The 20,176-nt window shown below is 41.8% G+C and overlaps 1 protein-coding gene and 1 pseudogene across 5 annotated transcripts in view; both read right to left on the bottom strand.

The window, feature by feature from the left end:
• RALGAPA2 (Ral GTPase activating protein catalytic subunit alpha 2) overlaps window positions 1–20,176 on the bottom strand; it is a 295,521-nt gene that overhangs the window by 271,498 nt on the left and 3,847 nt on the right. For all 5 annotated transcript variants that reach the window (XM_059705412.1, XM_059705417.1, XM_059705413.1 and 2 more), the window contains exon 2: window positions 1,103–1,213. In XM_059705412.1, coding sequence (XP_059561395.1) covers window positions 1,103–1,213 — 111 coding nt within the window. The remainder of the gene's footprint in view (window positions 1–1,102; window positions 1,214–20,176) is intronic.
• On the bottom strand, window positions 5,800–6,568 carry LOC132239301 (immediate early response 3-interacting protein 1-like; annotated as a pseudogene).

The raw sequence follows: 20,176 nt of genomic DNA, 5'->3' as shown, positions 1-20,176 counted from the left end.
CCCCAAATTCCTTCCCCTCCATGCTTGACATTTGCCTCTGGTTTTACAGAAGCAATCAGGGCATCTATACACTCCTCTCCATGTCCTCTTTATACCTGCCCCTGTCTCAACCCACTTCCCCCATTACCTCGCACCACTCCTAATCTCCCTTTCCTCAGCCTGCCAACAAGCAAATGCATCCTTTAAAACCTCCCCATGACCAAGCTACTCCTGAGATATAATCCTCTGTCTTCATCAAAAGCGGTATTCTCACCTGAAGCCTTCATGGTCTCACCACCCAGCTACTCCATTTCTCTGTTCGGATTCTGCTCCCACTATTCTGCTAGAACTTTTCTGTCACTAGTCAGTGACAGCCTCTTCGCTGTGCTATCATTTCCTAGTCCTGCTGCTACTCACCTTTTTGCATCTCTTCTCTGGGCATCTGTGACAAAAAAACTTTCCTGGCACCCCTCCCCTCACCCACTACTCCTTTATCTTTCCTCTTTGCCCCATAAAAGAAGAAATTACCCCAAATCCCTGACTGCCATTCTTTCTCTACAACAGCATGGTCGTGCCTCTCCTTCCCAAGCTCCAGTCCCTGTGTTTTTACTGCCCAGCAAGAACCTATACCTGGGTGTCCCACAGGCACTTCATGGATATAAGGAAAAGGGATGCAAGAGTGAGAAGTCAAAGATGTGTTCAGGATGTTGAGTCTAGTTCAGCCGTGGGCAAACTATGGCCTGCGGGCCGCATCCGGCCCGTTTGAAATGAGTAAAACTAAAAAAAAACAAAAAAACAAGACCGTACCCTTTTATGTAATGATGTTTACTTTGAATTTATATTAGTTCACACAAACACTCCATCCATGCTTTTGTTCCGGCCCTCCGGTCCAGTTTAAGAACCCATTGTGGCCCTCGAGTCAAAAAGTTTGCCCACCCCTGGTCTAGTTCATGAGCTGTCATTACAGCAGTGGGACCCTGGAAGGTTAGGGATAGGGTCAGGGGAGACAGGTTGGGGAGGTAAGAGGATGAGTGCAGCTTTCAGCAGTCTGAGTTTGAGATGTAAGAAAACCTGAACATTAAAAAAAAATTGTATATAAAAAAAAACTTGTAGAAATGCTTACCTTTTAATTTCAAACTATTTTCCAGTGTTATAAAATTTTCATAGAAGATGAAATATATCTGAGAATAGTTGGTCTCAAAAAACTGCTTGAGTTCACTTGCATCCATATTATCTGAAAAGAAAAAGTTTCCATTTATGACAATAACCTATACAATTATCAGAATTCATACACACAAAAAACTTCAGAAATGAAAGAAATGTAAAAACTACTTTTAACCCCTTATAAGACAAAACAAAACAAAAACAAAATAGTATTTCCATCCATCTGCATGGGCTTGGGCATCTCCCCCACGGGCCGACCCCTGCAGGAGACTGGGGTCAAGAAGATCAGAGCTGTTCAGGCTCAGCATTTACAGACCAGCTAGAACAAGCATGTCAAACTCGTGGCCCGCAACGAATATTTTTGCAGCCCAGCCATATAATGGTACGTAAGAAATGTTTTAGTAAAAATTTCATAACTTAATTTTTACAATATCCTGTTATAATTATTAATAACGAACTACAACATTCGCTAATGACTGATTACTATAATCGTGTTGCATTCATTTCCCTTACCCAAAGGCGCACCATTTCTCTCCACTAATACTAGCAGTGAATATTTTAGCAGCTGATTGCCATGTCATTAGTCTTGTACTGACTTGTTTGGTGTGCACAACAGGAAATATTTCACTTTCAGAGAACAAGAAAAATAGGTTGATTTGCATTACACTTATTAATCAGTGTCTGGTAAGTTAATGTTCAAGAAAAAAAACATTAATTTTTATTAAAATGTTCTATTATTTTATGTTAATGATTACTCATTTATTTCAGCCCATTGTATTCAGCATGTCTCTATCGAAATAAACCTACATTTCTATGAAAATTGAAGCTTTTGTTTTTTTGCAGCCCACATAGACTTAAACCTTGTTTATTTGGCCCTTGTTAGCCTTCGAGTTTGACATGCTTGCTCTAGCCAGTGACTTTTTTCCATTCCTCAAACTCCCAAATGTGTTCCCCAGTTGGGGAGCATCTAGTATGTTGCCTCCACACATAGATCTTCATAAAGCTCATTCCTTTGCATCCCTCAGTACTGGAATCACACAAACTAACAAAGTGTCCCCATAGTTCACTCTTCACATTTCATCCTATCACCCCATCTTCTTCTTCATAGACTCTGCAATAGATGGATACCCGACTGCTCACCACCAAAAGGCCTCAGACAGAGAATGCAAGCAATTTCCCTGGCATTGAGGATGTGGGCGCATTGATGCAACAAGATGGTACAGAAAGGTTACTGGATGGTCAACAACTCCCCCAGCTTCTCAGGGCCTCCCTTGGTCCCTCAAGGACACCCAAATATCAGCAACCTGAACAAAGAGGGTCCTCATTAAGGTTGAGGAACCCTCTTATAGACTGAGATGTTCTCATCAAGCCAAAAGCCCAAGTAACAGCCACTTCCATGAGGTATGAATGATGCTGGGCTTCACCTAACAAGACATTCAGATCCCTTGAAAGTAACCCAATCCACAGTGAAAGTAAGAGCATAACACATGTAATGCACTCAGTTTATTTCCATGTGTGGGAACTCCTCATTGGTCTAGGAGGCTTTTTCACATGTTTCCCCCTACAGCACTTAAGATTAGTTTAAATTATCTTATTTATTCATTTACTTCTTCATTGGTCATCACTCTACTGGATTAGAAGCTGCTTAAGAGCAGGTACATCACTTGTTTTGTTCACTACTGTATTCCCAGCCCAAGGAACAGAGCTTGGTGCCCAAAGGATACTCAACATATTTAGTTAAATGAGTAACAAAAAATATAAAATATTTTCTATCTCTAATTCAAAATCTAGAATGATTTATTGATTTGCCTTATTTAAAAAAAACAAAAACAAGACTCATCAGATGAATATGTGTAAAGATCTTGGGAAGGCAACCATAGGCACTGGAATTTGGCATCCTGCAAATGGGAACATAAGAAAGTATTGAAAGACTGCTTTTTAACAAGGCTACCTTCAAGAAGTATAGAGCTATCATAGGAAGACTCTGTTCAGAAAGAGTATGACCATAAAGAGTATGTTCCTTTAGAGAGACATTCATATATATATATGTATATGTATATATATATATATATATATATATATGTATATGTATATATATATATATATGTTTTTATTGACTTCAGAGAAAGAGGAAGGGAGAGGGAGAGAGAGATAGAAACATCAATAATGAGAGGAAATAATCGTTCTGCACACCCCCTACTGGAGATTGAGCCCACAACCAGGGCATGTGCCCTGACTGGGAATCAAACTGTTACCTCCTGGTTCATGGATCAACACTCAATCACTGAGCCACACTGGCTGTGCTAGACAGACATTCTTTACCCACTTGTTCAAACATTATTAAGCCTATATCCATACCAACTACCTCTAAGCCAAGTGCTAGAAATTTTAAAGAGAATAAGATGTAAGGCCTTCAAGGGTACACAGGTAAACAAACATGTAACAAAAAAAGCACCATGACCAAAGCTTATGCAGGGCATCTAGGCAGGGAGTGAACAAGGCCATTTGGGAGGATGTGAACATTAATAATGCTACACACTTATGTTTTAAAAGATACTTTTATTTGATCCTCACCACAACCCTGTGAGAGAGATGGGACAGATCTGATCAAGATAAAGAAACCTCAGGTTCAGGATCCTATGTGACCTGCCCAAGGTAACAGAGCCAGTCAGGGATGTGGGCAGAACTCCTGTGCAGGTCTTTTAACTCAAACCGGAGCTACACTAAGGCCTCAGAGATAAATAGAAATAAATCAAAAGTATACATCAAGTCAGAAATACAAAGAAATAAGTCATTACCTTGGGGATGTGCAGAAGAGCCAGATGAAAAAGAGCAGAAAGGTAACAAGACAGGTAAGAAACAAGAAGAAACAGAGTGGCATTGAAGATGGGAACTGCTGATTACCAAGAAGGAGCTTATGGTAATCTCCCCACTCGTGAGGGCCAGTAAGGAAGACAGGAGGACAAGTCCTGAACTACAGAGCCCAGATTGTAAACTGCCTTTGAGGTGATGACTTTCAGTGTGTTTGACACACACTAACAGATTGCCTTATTATAATCACAAAACTCAGAGAAGTACGTTCATACTAACCAGAGAAATAACCAGCAGATATCTTTATAGAGCTAGAGGTCATTCCTTTATTTATTTATTTATTTATTTATTTATTTATTTATTTATTTATTTATTCTTTCATTCATTCATTTATTTATTTTTTGTTAATCCTCACCAGAGGATATTTTTCCCATTAATTTTTATCTTTTTTTTTTTTCAGAGGGAGTGGAAGAGAAGGAAGGAGGAGGGAGAGAGAGAAACAGAAAGAGGAGAAAGAAACATTAATGTGAGAGATACATCAATTGGTTGCCTCTCACATGCGCCCTGACCAGGACTGGGTATCAAACCTGCAACCCAGGTACGTGTCATTGACGGGGAATCAAACCCAGGACCCTACAGTGCATGGGGCCAATGTTCTAACCATTGAGCAACTCCAGCCAATGCCATTCCTGAATTTAAGAAATTTCCTTTAATTTCTCATTCTTCTTTACCACCAACAGCCAACAAACTGTTTCTTTTTTTTTTTACTTAGACATTTTACTTTATTTACAACGTTGTGCTATAAACAAGGATACAATTCTACCCCTTTTAAATATTATAACCCATAATTTATAGAAAAAACATTTACATAGTTTCAATCTTTCTACATAAAACTGTATTATGGGATGTGTAAAATACAGAATGGTCTAAGACATCAAAACAAAACTTATCCAGCTGAATGCCCTAGTGACCAATGGAAATAAGACTTAAGACTCACACTCCTGCCCTGGCCGGTTTGGCTCAATGGATAGAGCATCGGCCTGCAGACTCAAGGGTCCGGGGTTCAATTCCAGTCGGAGGCACATGCCCAGGTTGTGGACTCTGTCCCCAGTAGGGGGTGTGCAGAAGGCAGCCGATCAATGATTCTCTCTCATCATTGATGTTTCTATCTCTCTCTTCCTTTCCCTTCCTTTCTGAATTCAATAAAAATATATATTAAAAAACTCACACTCCTTAGTGTATTACTCCAAGAAATGGAAACACGAATACTTTTGGGACAGGTAAATGCTTCACAATAAAGTCTTCTTACATAGTATAGTTTATAACTGTGATTGTTTAGGATTGCTCTTAGAGGCTAATGTTTATGCTGATTTTAAAAAATAAGTCACCATTGTAAAAAGGGTATATACTTTTCTACCAATGAAAATATGTATATACTGATCTGGTCTCATCATTCAGACCAATTACTAAAATAAGGAATGCATGAAAATATTTTAAAACAAAAACACAATTGCCAAGTGACTATCTGACTTACAAAATTAGAATTCTCCTTAAAGTCATACTGTTTTGCACCTCAATAGTACTATGAATTTTTCATAGCCAAGACAATATAGACAAAATATTTAACCAGAGTTCAAAATAAAATCATCCCAATTACCTATTTATCACTTTATATGTAGTAATTAGTTTCTTAAATCCTTTAAGTTTTATCTAGGAGGATGATCACTCTCTGAGCTTCATAACTAAGTCACAAGGAATTTCAAAAGTTAAAAAAAAGTCATCCCTAAGAAGTGAGAGAAGAAGCTCTAAAAACACAGACGTGACAGTCCTACCCTTTGAACAATCTTTACCATAGCACAAACCTCTATTAACAGTCAGCAATCAAATGTATTCCAAACCTGGATAGTTACTACCTCTGATGATCTGATCTTTTTATAATGAAACTATAAGTGCAACATTTATAAAAATCAGATAAATAGGGACTCTGGTTTTATTATCATGTTTACATTTTTGTCAAGTCCAGGGACAGCCAGCTAAGACATGCATCTTCCAATAAAAACCAAAGTAATAACTTCCGCTGGCATCTCTTCTTCTGAGTCTCCATTTCCCACTTTGATCTTCACCCAAATAGTACTAGTAAAAGCAATACAATTGCAACTGAGTTTACTATTACCAACGGCACTCTCATTACGGTTCTTAGAGATGGAATAAGGTTCATTAGCTGAGATTTAACTCCTGGCTCCTCTCTGAATCCACCAATTCCCTGGTCTGTTCCCAATGCACTTGAGGAAACGCTCCTCCTGCAGCACCGCGATGGCGCTGACGCAGAGCAGGGCGCCTGCAGCAGTGAGTACAGGGTGAAGGCCATGGTCGCCAGGAACCACCCCGAAACCCAGCAGATTCATCCGCAGCCGCCGCAGGGAACGTTCTATTATTTTCCCATTATATCTCAAAAATTATCTTCTATATTCCATACCAAAATCTACCCTGCCCCACACATTTGTTCAGCAAAACTTCATTGACAATTATTTCTTCACATCTAGCTGAAAGGGAATAGCAAAAGTTGAGGGCAAAACCTTTGGAGCATACCCCCTATGTTAAAGTCCAGAAGCTATAGGACCTTGGGCAAGTTATTGAAACGCCCTATACCTCAATTTCCTCATCTGAAAAATGGGGCTAACAGTGGTGATTGTAGTGATGATAAAATGAGAATATGCAAAGCCCTTTAAGTGTCAGTCAGTATTAGAAAAATGCTAGTCCTATATAATAAAAGCCTAATATGCAAATCGACCAAATGGGAGAATGACCAGTCGCTATGGCACACACTGACCACTAGGAGGCAGAGGCTCAATGCAGGAGCTGCCCCTGGTGGTCAGTGCACTCCCACAGGGAGAGCGCCGCTCAGCCAGAAGCCGGGCTCAAGGCTGGCGAGTACAGCGGTGGTGGCAGGAGCCTCTCCAGCCTCCGCGGCAGTGCTAAGGATATCCGACAGCCAGCTTAGGCCTAGGAGCAAGCCTAAGCCAGCAGTCGGACATCCCCCAAGGGCTCCTGAACTGTGAGAGGGCGCAGGCCAGGCTGAGGGACCACCCCCCCCCAAGTGCATGAATTTCATGCACCGGGCCTCTTGTATAAAATAAATATCATATCCCCTCTTTTCCACCATGTCTCTAAAGGTTCCCTTCCCCTTCTGACTCTACCTGAAACCTGGCATTCTCCTGAGGAGGACTTTGCTTCCTTGCAGACTCTCAGGTAAGTCTTCCATTTCCTTCCACACCCCCATACCACTTGGCCTAAAATGAGGTCGGTTCTCCCTGCTCTCACACTGCAATATCCAGACCATTCTGGAGCTTCTCCTTACACAAAATGCTCTGTGCTGCTCACACCATCAATCTATCACCTAGTCCCACCAACCCGAGTCGCACACAGTCTTTCACTCACCACAGCATGCTCTATAGATTTCAGGGCTTGGCTCACTGCGTTCTCTCCATAACGAGCACAGATTTCAACATTTATCTAGATGCTGCCTGACCTCCTTATCTTTAATTAAGTTGTCCTTCACACCATCTCTGTCACCCATGCCCACCAGTCTTATCCTAGACCCAGTTATTATTTACAAGTTCCCACCTCCAACATCTCTGGTTCAATCCACTCTCCTGTCATCTGCCATTTCTTATCATTCCTGCTCACTCCTTCTGGAAACCTAGTTCCCACAACTCTTCAACCCTACCGGGTCCTTGAATCCAGTGACCCCCACCATCTTGTCACTATTTATGATCCCCCTCAAGTCTTCACTTCTTTTTTTTCCTAATATGGTTTCTACAGTCCATTTTTTAAATCAGTCCTTTCATTGTCCCTGAAGCCTCTCCCTTTTCCCTTCCATCATGTTTACTCAAAATCTCAGTCTCAGCTTTGACCTTGACTCAATCAAAGTATTTATTTGAGCACAGGCCATGTGCTGGATGCAAAAAAACAATTTTAGCTATTGTTTTACATATTAAAATATGCTGATAGTTTTGTTTCTTATAGATATCACAGCCATGTTGTATGTACCATTTATACTGTTTTAATATTATTTTATTTTTCCCTAAAAATATATTCAAAATTTTATCATAATTGACCATTTATTTCCATAGATGTGTGGACGAAAGGGGCCACATGTTAACCTGACAAGTCCAGGGGAGGCCTGCATGGCAATCTTGCAAACTCAAAGACCTAAAGTAACCACAAAGCATGGTCTGAAATTAAACTTTAACTAAAAGCAGTCATGCTGGGTAGTCACCTCCTAGTGTTGTAATGTACCCCACGAATCACACAAGGGCCTCAAGAAGTCGAATTAAGGAGTCACATTTATTTCAAAGCCGGGACTACGAGGGGGCAATGCTCTCCAAATCTCGTAGTGGTTAAATAGCCACAACACCAGATTTATATAGGCAAAAATCACAACGGTATTGATTACATCTCGGGGTTAGGAATGAGGAACCTGGTTTGCAGAAAAGCAGTTTGTTACAGAAACTAGATTGAGCCGATTAGTTATCTACAAAGATTAATTATAGTTTCAGGTCTTGGGACCACTGAGTCGACAGGAACGCATTATCTGGAGCCATTCGGTCTTGGGACCACTGAGTCAATGGAAACACATTATCTGGAGCCACTGAGGCAATTTAGAATAATTGTGCAGTCCTGGCCTCCAGGTACAGAGGAATGTGGTTTCTAAAACCAGTATGACCACAACCAATGGGGTACTCAAATTACAATCAATAGGGTATTCAATCGAATGGGATGATTTGTATAATTCAGAAAATCAGAATAACTTTTCTATTATTTTAGCAAGCGAATAATGACAGAAGCCAAGTCAGCAGGGTTAAAATAGTAAACATTTACCCAAACATGGTTGTCACCATGCTTCATTAGGCCGGTATCTTCACTGACAAGGTCAACCTTTACCTTAACTGAGCCCATTTGTCTTTTTGCATCTATGATAACATATCCTTGAAATGTCTGGGTAACTTGTGACTTCCCTTTTTCTGGACCCCTTGGGGCACAACTAATGTACCTGGCCGCCAGGGCAGGTATCACAAATTCCTTCATTGTTATGTTAATTGTTCCTGCACCCACCTAAGCATGTGTCTATCATTTTACTTCTTATCCAATCCCAAAGGTTTCCCGGCTTTGCTTTCTCCTGCCTCTCTAATCTATCACCAATGGATCTCATGTAACCCACCTATGTCCCCTCCTTTGATTGCAATGTATAAAAATAGATGAGAGCACTAACCAGTTTGGCTCAGTGGATAGAGCATCGGCCTGCGGACTGAAGGGTCACAGGTTCTATTCTGGTCAAGGGCATGTACCTCGGTTGCGAGCACAACCCCAGTGGGGGGTGTGCAGTAGGCAGCTGATCGATGTTTCTCTCTCATCGATGTTTCTGGCTCTCTATCCCTCTCCCTTCCTCTCTGTTAAAAAAATCAATAAAATATATTTAAAAATAGACGAGAAACTGCCATTCTCTGGAGCATTATTTCAATCCCTTGAGGTTCTGCTTTCCTGCAACTGTCGAAAGTTTGGCTCAAATAAACTCACAAAAATTCTTCACAGGTTTGAATGTTTTTTGTTAACATGTTCTCCACAGCATTTAAACTAAAAGTGAGAGTGACCTGGAGCAGCAGACACTGCTTTTCCTCCAGTTCCCTAACCCTAACCATTCCTACAGCAGGCCCTTCCTCTTCCTGTTCAGGGGTTACCTACCCCCATAACCCCCCCCCCTCCCACCCCCCCACCCCCCCCCACCACCACACACACACACACACACACACACACACACACACACACACACAGCCATGCCCTTTAGGGAAGTTGGCTGTTCCCTTGCTCCAGGGGATGGAACCTGATGCTGCTAAGTCAATTATGGTGGCAATATGCCCCTTGCCAGTGAAGTGTTTAGGCTCAAGCCTGGGTGACCCAACACTTGTCAATAAAAAATGGGAGGAATTCTGATGATGTCTGGGAAAGAGAAATAGTTCTTAAAAGGACACAAAGAAAAAATAGTTCCCTTTTTCCTGCCTTGGACATTGTAATATCTGGGTGCGATGCTTATAGTGGCTGCAGGCATTTTACCACCTGACAGAACTGCCATGCTGCGGACACCAAGGAAGGCAAAGTAGGGAGGCAGAGAGAGTCTGGGCTGTCCAGGTCACTGAACTGCTAAATTAGCTGACTCTGGAGCCACCCTGCCTTGGGACCACTTTTTATAAGAGAAAAAAATTCTCTGTCATTCACCTTTATATTTGGGTTTTCTATTACCTGCAACCAAAAACATCCCTGTGGATACTGAAATAAAATCTGACAGAATAGGAAACAAGTACTACTATAATTGAAAAAGTTGTTAAAGTTAAATTCATCCACTTTATTTCCTGAGATGTATTACTTTCATTTCCTTATACCAATAAGGTAAACCAGATATAGAAAGTAAAATTCTTAGAAATCATAAAGATGTTAACACTTTGTTATCCAGGACTGACAGGTCATATATAAAAGTAATTCTGTACATAAATCTGTATATACTCCAACTAAAATAAAAAAGTAATTAAATAGTAATTTTATCCTCAACATTTTTGACACATTTCTCAAATGCAGGATTCTAAAACTTAGTTTTTAACAGAGATATCAACCACCAATATAATAAAACACAACATAAACATCCTTGAAATATAATGTTCAAATCAAATGTCTTCTATATATTTTAATATACTCATTCCTTTTTATACAAAAAACTAGAAATCTAGTCTCATCAGCCTTTTTATACTAATGAACACTTCCTCCTACTTTTCTTGGTTGAATTAGGGCTAGCCTATATTACCATCAAAACCACTCAGTAGGTAGAGTCAGCGATAGAAATAAAATGGATAAAGGAGGAGCTAAATGGTGACTTCTAAATCTCCATTTCCAAAAACTAAGGAAGAAGAAAAGTGATGTTGAGAGTAGAGAGCCATCTTACTTATGTTAAATAATTATTGTTAATAATTATAATAACAGCTTACAAAAGAGCTTTGTATACATTAACTCAAGTAAACCTCCAACAGCCCTTGTAAGCAGATACTGTCAGTAGAGGGTCAGAGAAGGTAGGCCACTGCACTGCCAGGACTCAAATCCAGGCAGTCAGGCTCCCACATTACTCACCTAATTAAGTCTAATATTAACAGAAAGTGATCAAGGAGGTTCAGGGAAGCATAAAACATACTTGGAAATATAATTTTTTTAAGTAGGTATCTGGTTGGAGTCACAGAACTAGTTACAAAATCCAAAAGAGAACTCAGAAATTGGTTTATTTAGGACACCAGAGCCAGCTTACAAGTGGAATGACCCTCCTCCTCAACAGGTTAAAAGGATGGCCTTTCTGTGAAATTACCTCAACAAACACTGAAATGGCCTTCTCCAAAGGGCTGTCTTTACCTCCAGAAAATCATCACAGTCCCTGCCTTGCCCGCAGCCATACACACTCTCACATCTGCTGTATCCCTTACACAAGCTCCTGTGGTTGCTGGGCAGCCACTCTTCTCACTCCCAGGCCACAATCTGCTAAGGCTGAAACTCACAATCTGAAGAATGGTGGTGAATAATTTGTTACACGAGTACAATGAAACGTGATATGACCATTTAAGTATTATGGAAGTCTTCAATTACTGACATGAGAAATATCCAAGGCATGTTAAGTCAAAAATGTAGTGTTAGACCATGCATAATGACTATTCATGTAAGAGTGTGTTAATGTGTATACACATACAAGACAGAAAGAGAGCGAGAACATGAGAAAGAGAAGGCAATGCACATAAACAAGAGCCAGCACAGAAAGTGTGTTCACCAAAATTTTAACAATGGTTAGCAGGGGACTGCAGAGTTTAAAGAGCTTTTTCATACTTAAATTATTTTTTTTTTGCTTATTCTTATTATTCAAATGTTTATAATAATAAGTACAATTTTATAACCAGAGTATTTTTCATTTGGTGGGAGGGAAGCTTCCAGAGTATTATGGAAAGAGGTATTTTTCAAAGCCTAATTACCATAAAAAAGAAAGGAACAACTCATCTGACATGACACCAGGCCAAATTTTCTTTAAACTTCTCTTACTTTTCAACTTTAAAGAACACTCAAGATGCAAACAATATATAAAGTAGTATCTTTACTAAGACTAAAATGCCCTCAAAACAGCATATAATTTAAACTTCCTGTGTCCAACAATGCAAATTAAACTTTTTCTGTAATAACACATTCATTGTACATAATGCCTTGTAATGATCTAGTTATTAAAGTCCTTTGTTGTCATTAAGGAAAGCTATGTTTTTCTAATTGTCATTTACTGAAAAGTGTAGTAAAATCATCGAGCCAGGAAGGAAGACACTGTCTTTGTCCAGCCATTCAACAGCCTGCACTGAGTAGGAATAACAAATGTGTGATATCTTCTGAATGAAAAAATGTGATGAAATTTCCAATCACAATACAATTCATTTACAAGTGGCATTGATTATCAACTGCATACACAAATCCCCTTCTGTGCACTCTCAGATAGCAACACTGGTTCATAAAAATCACATCTTCAAGTAACACTGAACCAAAGATCAAGACTCCACCAGGCCTTTCCATTAAGAAATGCAATAAAGCCTAGCCGGTACGGCTCAGCTATCTGAGCATTGTCCCGTGCACCAAAAGGTCACCAGTTCTGATCCCCCAGTCAGGGCACATGCTAGGGTTGCGGGCTCAATCCCCAGTAGGGATTGTGCAGGAGGCAGCCAATCGATGTTCCTATCTCTATCCCTCTCCCTTCCGCTCTCTCTAAAATCAATAAAAACATTTTTTAAAGGAAACTATCTTTTTTAAAAATATATTTTTAATGATTTCAGAGAGGAAGGGAGAAGGAGAGACAGAGAGAAACATCAATGATGAGAGAGAATCACTGACTGGCTGCCTTCTGCACACCCCACATTGGGTTCAAGCCGCAACCTGGCATGTGCCCTGACCGGAATCGAACCATGACCTCCTGGTCTGTAGGTCAACACTCAACCACTAAGCCACACCAGCCAAGCATAAAAAGAAACTATCAAAAGCACAGACAAGGTCCTAATGTAGCTGGGTACCTGAAATGGGGCCAGTCTGCAGTGGTTGCTGCCTTTTGCAATCACTTCTATGGATATATTAATATTGTATGACCCATCAGCATTTTCCTGTGCTCATTCTTTTTCGGCCACTGACAAAGCCCCATTTTACGTCAATATCAGAGGCACTTTCTAATATATCTGTTCTTTGCCTCTGACTAGAATTCGGAGTAACACAGCTCGACCCTCTATCACTACACACCGGGGCCGAGTCACTCTAGCTTTGCTGACCCATTGACCAGTGTTTGCAGCCTGTCTTCCCATCACTACTCACTGCTGCAATAAGGAAGGACACCAGAATGTGTGCCCCACCCTCCAAACCTGTGCCTGCCACGGCTTCCACAGACACTTCTCTTCAGCACCACTCCTTTCTCTTCCCTCTTCTCTCTTCTGTCTTCAGTCACTGTTCAGTTTTGGGCCAAGGATCTGACTTTTTATAAAGTAAGCCAAAAAAAGCTTTCTTTACAAAGATCCGACCTAAAGGTCAACTGAGGTCACTCCCCTGCTCTTAGTCCCGGACCAGGGCACCCCATCTCACTGAGACCTACAAGCCTCACCTGGTGTACCCTGACCTCTCCTTTCTCATCCCCACTTATTTCCCTAACCCAACTCCTTCAACTCTATTGACTTCCATGAGATTCCCAAACCCATTATGACTCAGAACCTTTGCACCTAATGTTCTCTCTGTTATGAACACTGTTCCCAGAAATAATCACAAAGCTGATCCCACTTAACACAGATGCTGACTGTAAACCCCTCTTCAGAGAGGCCTTCCTTGACCCTTCTATCTAGGTCAGCACACTCCTACCCTTAATCAAGCTTCATTTTTCTGTAAACATTTCCTGAAATTATATCTTTTGTTTTTTCTTTGTTTATTTTCCATCTTTCCTAATAGAATAAAAATCTCATAAAGCTGGGCTTCATTTGGCACAGAGCAAGCAGTAATTATTTGTGTAATGACTTAAACACAATGTTATATGGAGTAACCTAGACAGACTCTTAAGAGTGGTCAATCCATTTATTAAAAGGGTAACCCTTACTTCCCCCAAATTACATAAATCCTCAAATATAACTCCCATAGTCTTAAGTAGAACTTACAGAATGTCATTTAAAATTTTCTCAATGAACTAGGATTACTAACCCAAAAGTCAATGAACTTCACCTTGTGGTATACATGGGCATAGGTGAGATATAAGCAGTGCTGCTTTGTGTGGGAATGTACCAGAATGCCTTTCCAGAACTACTTTCTCAGAATTATATAAGCCAGAATGAGATTCAGTCTATAAGGTACAGGGCAAGTGATCCAGACTGGCTAATCAGAGTACCACATACCCCTCACCCAATGATTGGTACAGGAATAGACACAGGACCCACATAGGGCCAATCAGAATGTTCTCAAGAACTAGAATGAGGGGAGGAGATAATGATATCACCATCCACTTGGGAGGATAAAATGAGTTAATACATGTAAAAGTATTTCTAGCAGTGTTTACACTTGGAAAGTGCTGATTAAATGCTACTTATTATTATTCTTACAAATAAGGAAATATGTTACCAGGAGGAATCTAGGTGAACAAGAAGCTATTCATGTTCTCAATGTACTTATCTAGTGGGGTAGATAAGGCAGAACACAAATAAGAATACAAAGCCAAAGGCTATCAATGCCAAATGAGAGGTACAGAATGCTATGAGATTTCTGAGGCCAGATCATTTCAGGGTAGAGGGACAAAGAAAGCTTATGTGGAAGATGTAATGTGCTTGGGTTGTCTCCTGGAAGAATTCTAGATGGCAGGATGGGCAATACCTTCTGGGGAAATGAAGGGTGTATTAGCTTTAGTTCTCTGAGAAGTGGACACCAAGACAGAATTAGACATGCAAGAGATTTACTGGGGGAACTGTCTGTGAAGAGTAAAGGGGAAGACCTGAGAAGCAGTGAGAGGCTTCAGACCACAATGCATTTCTGACCCCTATGAAAGAGGAGGAAGGAAGGAGGGAGGAGGAAGTCTCAGACTTCAAAACATTCCTGAGAAGGTCTTGGTCAGGCCTATGGGGAGTTCTCACATCAGAGCCCGCCATTCAGAGGCAACTGGGTCTCGCAGGAATGGGCCACATTATTACTCCTGCTTGCTCAGTCACTGACTGGGAGTAGCCCAAGAGAAGCTCAAGTTTGACTAAAATGTGGTGGCAAATCCCAGGGTAGCAGCTGGAGCCATCATCCTCCCCGAAGCAGGAGAGCTGAGCCATTCTCATGGCTCCCATAGTTGGACACAAGCGATGTCACCAGTACACCTTCTGTGTCCTTGAAAACATGGTTGAGGCTCAATGAATATGTGCCATCACTTTAAAATAAAACACAAGGCAATATCAGTGGGGTTCTTATCTTTTTCAAAAGTGTGGTTTTTTTTTTAAATAAACCACAATTATAATAGGGAAAGCAAAGTACATATTTAATGTTGAAGATTACAACTAATAGTATTTGATGTCTTCCAGATGTGGTTTCAGTTTCTTAAAGCAAGATATAAAATGATTATGAAACATCTCTTTTCTAAAAATAAAACTTAAAACCCTGAAATGAGGATTAGATCTCAGAAACAAAGCTCTCCTAAGAATCCAGAAGGCAAATCCTCTAGGAATTGGCAGCGATTTGATCAAAAGAGAAACCATTCTACAAAGTATAAAATGCTACATTAATATCAGAAATCAATACAGTCAATAAAGTTATTTCTTATGTGGGTTAAGCTGCATTTAAGGCAAAAATGGAGAAAATCAAAATTACCCTTAAATACTAGAGCCATACGCAGCAGGGGAGATGCTCCCACAGAGAGAGGCAGGAAGGAAAGAGGACCACGGAGGACACAGCAAATTCTTTTGTCCCACTGCACACTACTATCCGGCATCATCGGCACTACTTACACTGTTCTCATTATCTATAATAATAAAAGTATAATATGCTAATTAGACGGGACATCCTTCCGTCCTTCCAGATAAAGCTGAGGCTGCAAGGGAAGCCAGGGTCCCGGGTACCTGCCAGTAGCCAGAGGGAAGCCTGGGTCCCAGGTGCCTGCCAGCGGCCAGAGGGAAGCCTGGGTCCCGGGTGCCAGAGGGAAGCTGGTGCCAGCAGCTGGGGGAAGGAAGGCCTATTCTTGCAAATAGACACGGCAGAACAACCAAACAACCAGTCACTATGAAGTGCGCTGACCACCAGGGGGCGCGCACGGGATATGGCGGGCATCAGCAGGCATCAGCCGCAGCAGGATGGTGGAGCAGGTGAGCGGGGAGCCTGACCAAGGCAAGGCGCAGGTCACTGTCATTGGGGGGAGCCTCTGGTGGCTCCTGCGCGCCGCAGTCCCGCCCGGTACTCGCACCTGCTGCCGGAGCCCAGCGCCAGCTCTGAACACTCAGTGTCATCAGCAGGTGCAAGGGGCGGCTGCCGGCCCCAATCGTCTCTCAGTGCTTCTCCACCTCCCCCTGCTCCTGCGGGGAGATGGGGCAGCAGCCACCGCTCCCATCTGCTGATGGCACCGGCTCCAATCACTCTTCGCCATCAGCAGGTGCAAGCAGGGGCCAGCACCATCATCGTGTGGGAGCAGTGGATGGGGGGGGGGGCAGGGGGGGAGGGTAAGGGGGCTGCCAGCAGACAGGAAACCAGGAGCCAGGGCAGGAGGGGCTGGTCAGGGGCGCGGAGGATGGGCCAAGACCCGCCCCTGTGCCCACTGCAGCCTCACAGCCCACAGTTCCTTTCAAGGTGCACAAATTCGTGCACTGGGCCCCTAGTTTATATATATATATATATATATATATATATATATATATATATATATATATATATATATATATATATATAAATATATTCATATCCCTCTTCTGGCCAAGCATTTAATACATAAATTAAATGTACTTATTAGATCACACCCCAAAAGAACAAGAAAATACCTCACAGATTATAATTTTTCTTTATTTTAAGGAGATACATGACACAGAAGAGGGATCAAGACATACTCAGTTCCTGTCACTGCACCAGTGATAAAACTAGCTCAGCAGTTCATTTTACCTCCGACCTTCACAGAGAAAACAGAACCTGTCACATGAGAGCTCCCTCCACATCCCGGTCAATCAGCACTCCAGTCTTGCTCTCTCCATGTGGCCTTAGTCAAGTCTGATCTCCTGCCCCATGCTCTAGATTCTACTGCAGAGCACATCTTCCTCCATTTTTACCCCCTTTCTTACTACTCTTTATTCCCTTGCTCTTTTATTAGTTCCTCTTCCAAAATGTAACTTAAATTCCCTGTCTTAAAAAACATAAAAATCATATCTACATACACACACACACACACACACCACACACACACACACACACACACACACACACACCATGCATCCATCCATCCATCCATCCATCTTTGACCTGGAATGTCCCATCCTCTTCCTGGAATATTAATCTGTACTCTTTCTGTTGCAAGACCCAGAAATACAAGCCAAGCCAACTAAGGCAAAAACAGGGTGTTACTGGCTCCTGCAACTGAAAGGCTCAGGGGTGGAGATGGCACACACCCCCCTTCCTCCCTCGGTCACACAGGGTCCACTGGGCCCTTCTTACTCTCCATCTCTGCTCTGCCTCCCTCTGAGTGTGAATTCAATTTGAGATGAGACAGGTGGTCTCCACATCGAGAGAAAGATGAACACTTGCAGCCTGGGCTACATCCTCACGGTTTGCAATCCAGAAGAACGGGAGCCTTGTTCTCTCAGCATCTGCTGTTTCAAATCTCAGGGAGACTGGGCCTCTTGGACCACTCACTAAGGGACGATATGGGTTTTGGCTCTGTCCTCTGCTTAAAAACTCTTCACTAGATTCCCAACATCTACCCATACCACAGGATAACAGCCAGGGGACATTTAAGCCCATGGGGACCACATCATTCCCTTTGCACAAACTCCTCTTTGCAGTCTCTCACCCCCAAACTTGTCCATCTGGGAAACTCCCATTTTCATTCATTATCCCAAACCCACCTCAGACCGGACTCCCTCAGGACATGCACCACTACAAGAGGCCTTTCTGCCTGCCTCCTCTGCACCTGGCAGCCGCCTCTACAGTTCCAGCCCGCCTCACTGAGGCACTAACACACAACCTCTTCGTAAATATAGTTGTTTACATGCCTGTCTCCCTACCAAACAATAAATCCTGGGCAGGCCCATTTAGGAAAGCAATGTGAAGCAAGTCATAAACATGCTAAAATCCAGAAATTTTATTTCAATAGAATCTATTCTAAGAAACTAATGCTAAATATAGGAAAAGCTGCTTCTGAAGATGTTTACAGCAGTATTATTTATATTGGAGAAAGAGAGAGGGAGGGGGTGAGGGGCGAGGAAGAAAACAATTTCACCATCCAAGAAATTATATTGGGGGAACAATATTAAGCTAAATTATGGTATATAGTCTCAACAAATATTTGTAGTTAGTAAAAGAAAAAAAATGAGAGGAATAAAACATAGTGAAATGCTAATAATAGATAAATTTAAAAGGCAACATTTAAAATTGTAAGTGAACTTAACGCAACAGATGCACACACAAAAAGAACTATACCAAAATGTTCTGTTTTGCTCTATTGTTAGGGGCAAAAATAGAATACTGAGGACTAGCTATGGTTATGGGAAATAGTAACCATGCTCCATTAACCACAATTGCCTTGTGTTGGTTAAAGAAAGGACATTCTGACCTGGCTGGGAGTTGTGTACCCCCAGGACTTGGGAGTCAACCTTTGAATGCAGTCCATTCTCATTCAAGAGCTGCCTATTTTCATGGAAAGATTAACAACCTTATTGACCAAACAATGGAGTCCCACTCCAGCCTGCAAGCCTACTTCCCCATACCTGTAATCCCTACTTCCCCACATAATCTTTGTCTTACCCTATATAAGCAGCTGGCTTATGGGGGCTGCAGAGCAGATTTTTGTGGATGACCTGCTGCTCTCCCATACTGCAGACAGTACTGGAATAAATGCTCATATATTATTCAACCCGGTCTCTATTTAAATGACTCAAATAGTGACAGGCAGCACGGACCCACTGATTGTCCGGTTACACTATCAGTAAGTATATAGAGCACTTGCGAGAGACTATTCTCTCCTCACTAGATCCAAATTTTTGGACCAAATCCTGATGTCACTTGATTTCACTTGATTGTGGCCTCCGATCCCAAATCTCTTTTCCTTCTGATTAACCATTCCTCGCCTAGCTTCCCCAAACTTCACTTTCATTATTTCACTTAGAGAAACACTCCTGCTGCCTGGTCCTTCAATCTCCCACCCCTCCTCTCCATTCATGGAGCTTCTTATCTCAGGCCCTCATCATTTGTCTGCTCAGGCACTGCCTGTGTTCAGTGCCACCCCTCCCATCAGCCCAAATCCCTTTTTCCTGGCCCTGTTGGCAGAGAAGTTCTCAAAACTTACCATTTGACCTGCTAAGAATTCTCCAAGGAGGCCCTCTCACCTGCAGGATAAGATCTGAGCTTCTAAATCAGGCAAACAAAACCCTTTCTGATCTGATCCCCAATCTGACTCAGCTTCTCCGTCAGATCACCTATTCCTCTCCTCCTCTTCTCCCCCACAATCCGTCCTCTCCCCCAGCCCATCTAACTCACTGTCCTGACCCTTTCCCTGGCCTACACAGCACTCTAGTCATTTATCTGACACCGTGGATGCCCTCAGGGCCAGGGTTCCAGCACCCCATCTTCTATGCCCAACATCACCTCCATCACTCCCCCTGAACAGGAGGAAGAGGCAGGTTGGTGTTCCTCACCTTCCCACAATATTGCCATATGTATTCCATCTTCCCTTAGTTGAAACTGCCCTCCCCCTCTACTTTCCCAAATTCTAGCCATAGCCACTTGCTAAATATGGCCACTGAGCACTTGAAATGCGGCCAGTCTAAACTAAGATGTGTTATCATTGTAGAGTAGACACTAGATTTCAAAGACTTGGTACGAAAAAAAAAAAGTTTAAAAAAAATATTTTATTTTACCTGTTGAGAATATACATATTAGACATGTGGGGTTAAATAAAATATACTATTAAAGTTAATTT

The sequence above is a fragment of the Myotis daubentonii genome, chromosome 8 (assembly GCF_963259705.1).
Source record: "Myotis daubentonii chromosome 8, mMyoDau2.1, whole genome shotgun sequence".
NCBI lineage: Eukaryota > Metazoa > Chordata > Mammalia > Chiroptera > Vespertilionidae > Myotis > Myotis daubentonii.
The sequence above is the reverse complement of the archived record's forward strand: the minus strand, read 5'-3'. Positions and strand labels throughout refer to the sequence as shown.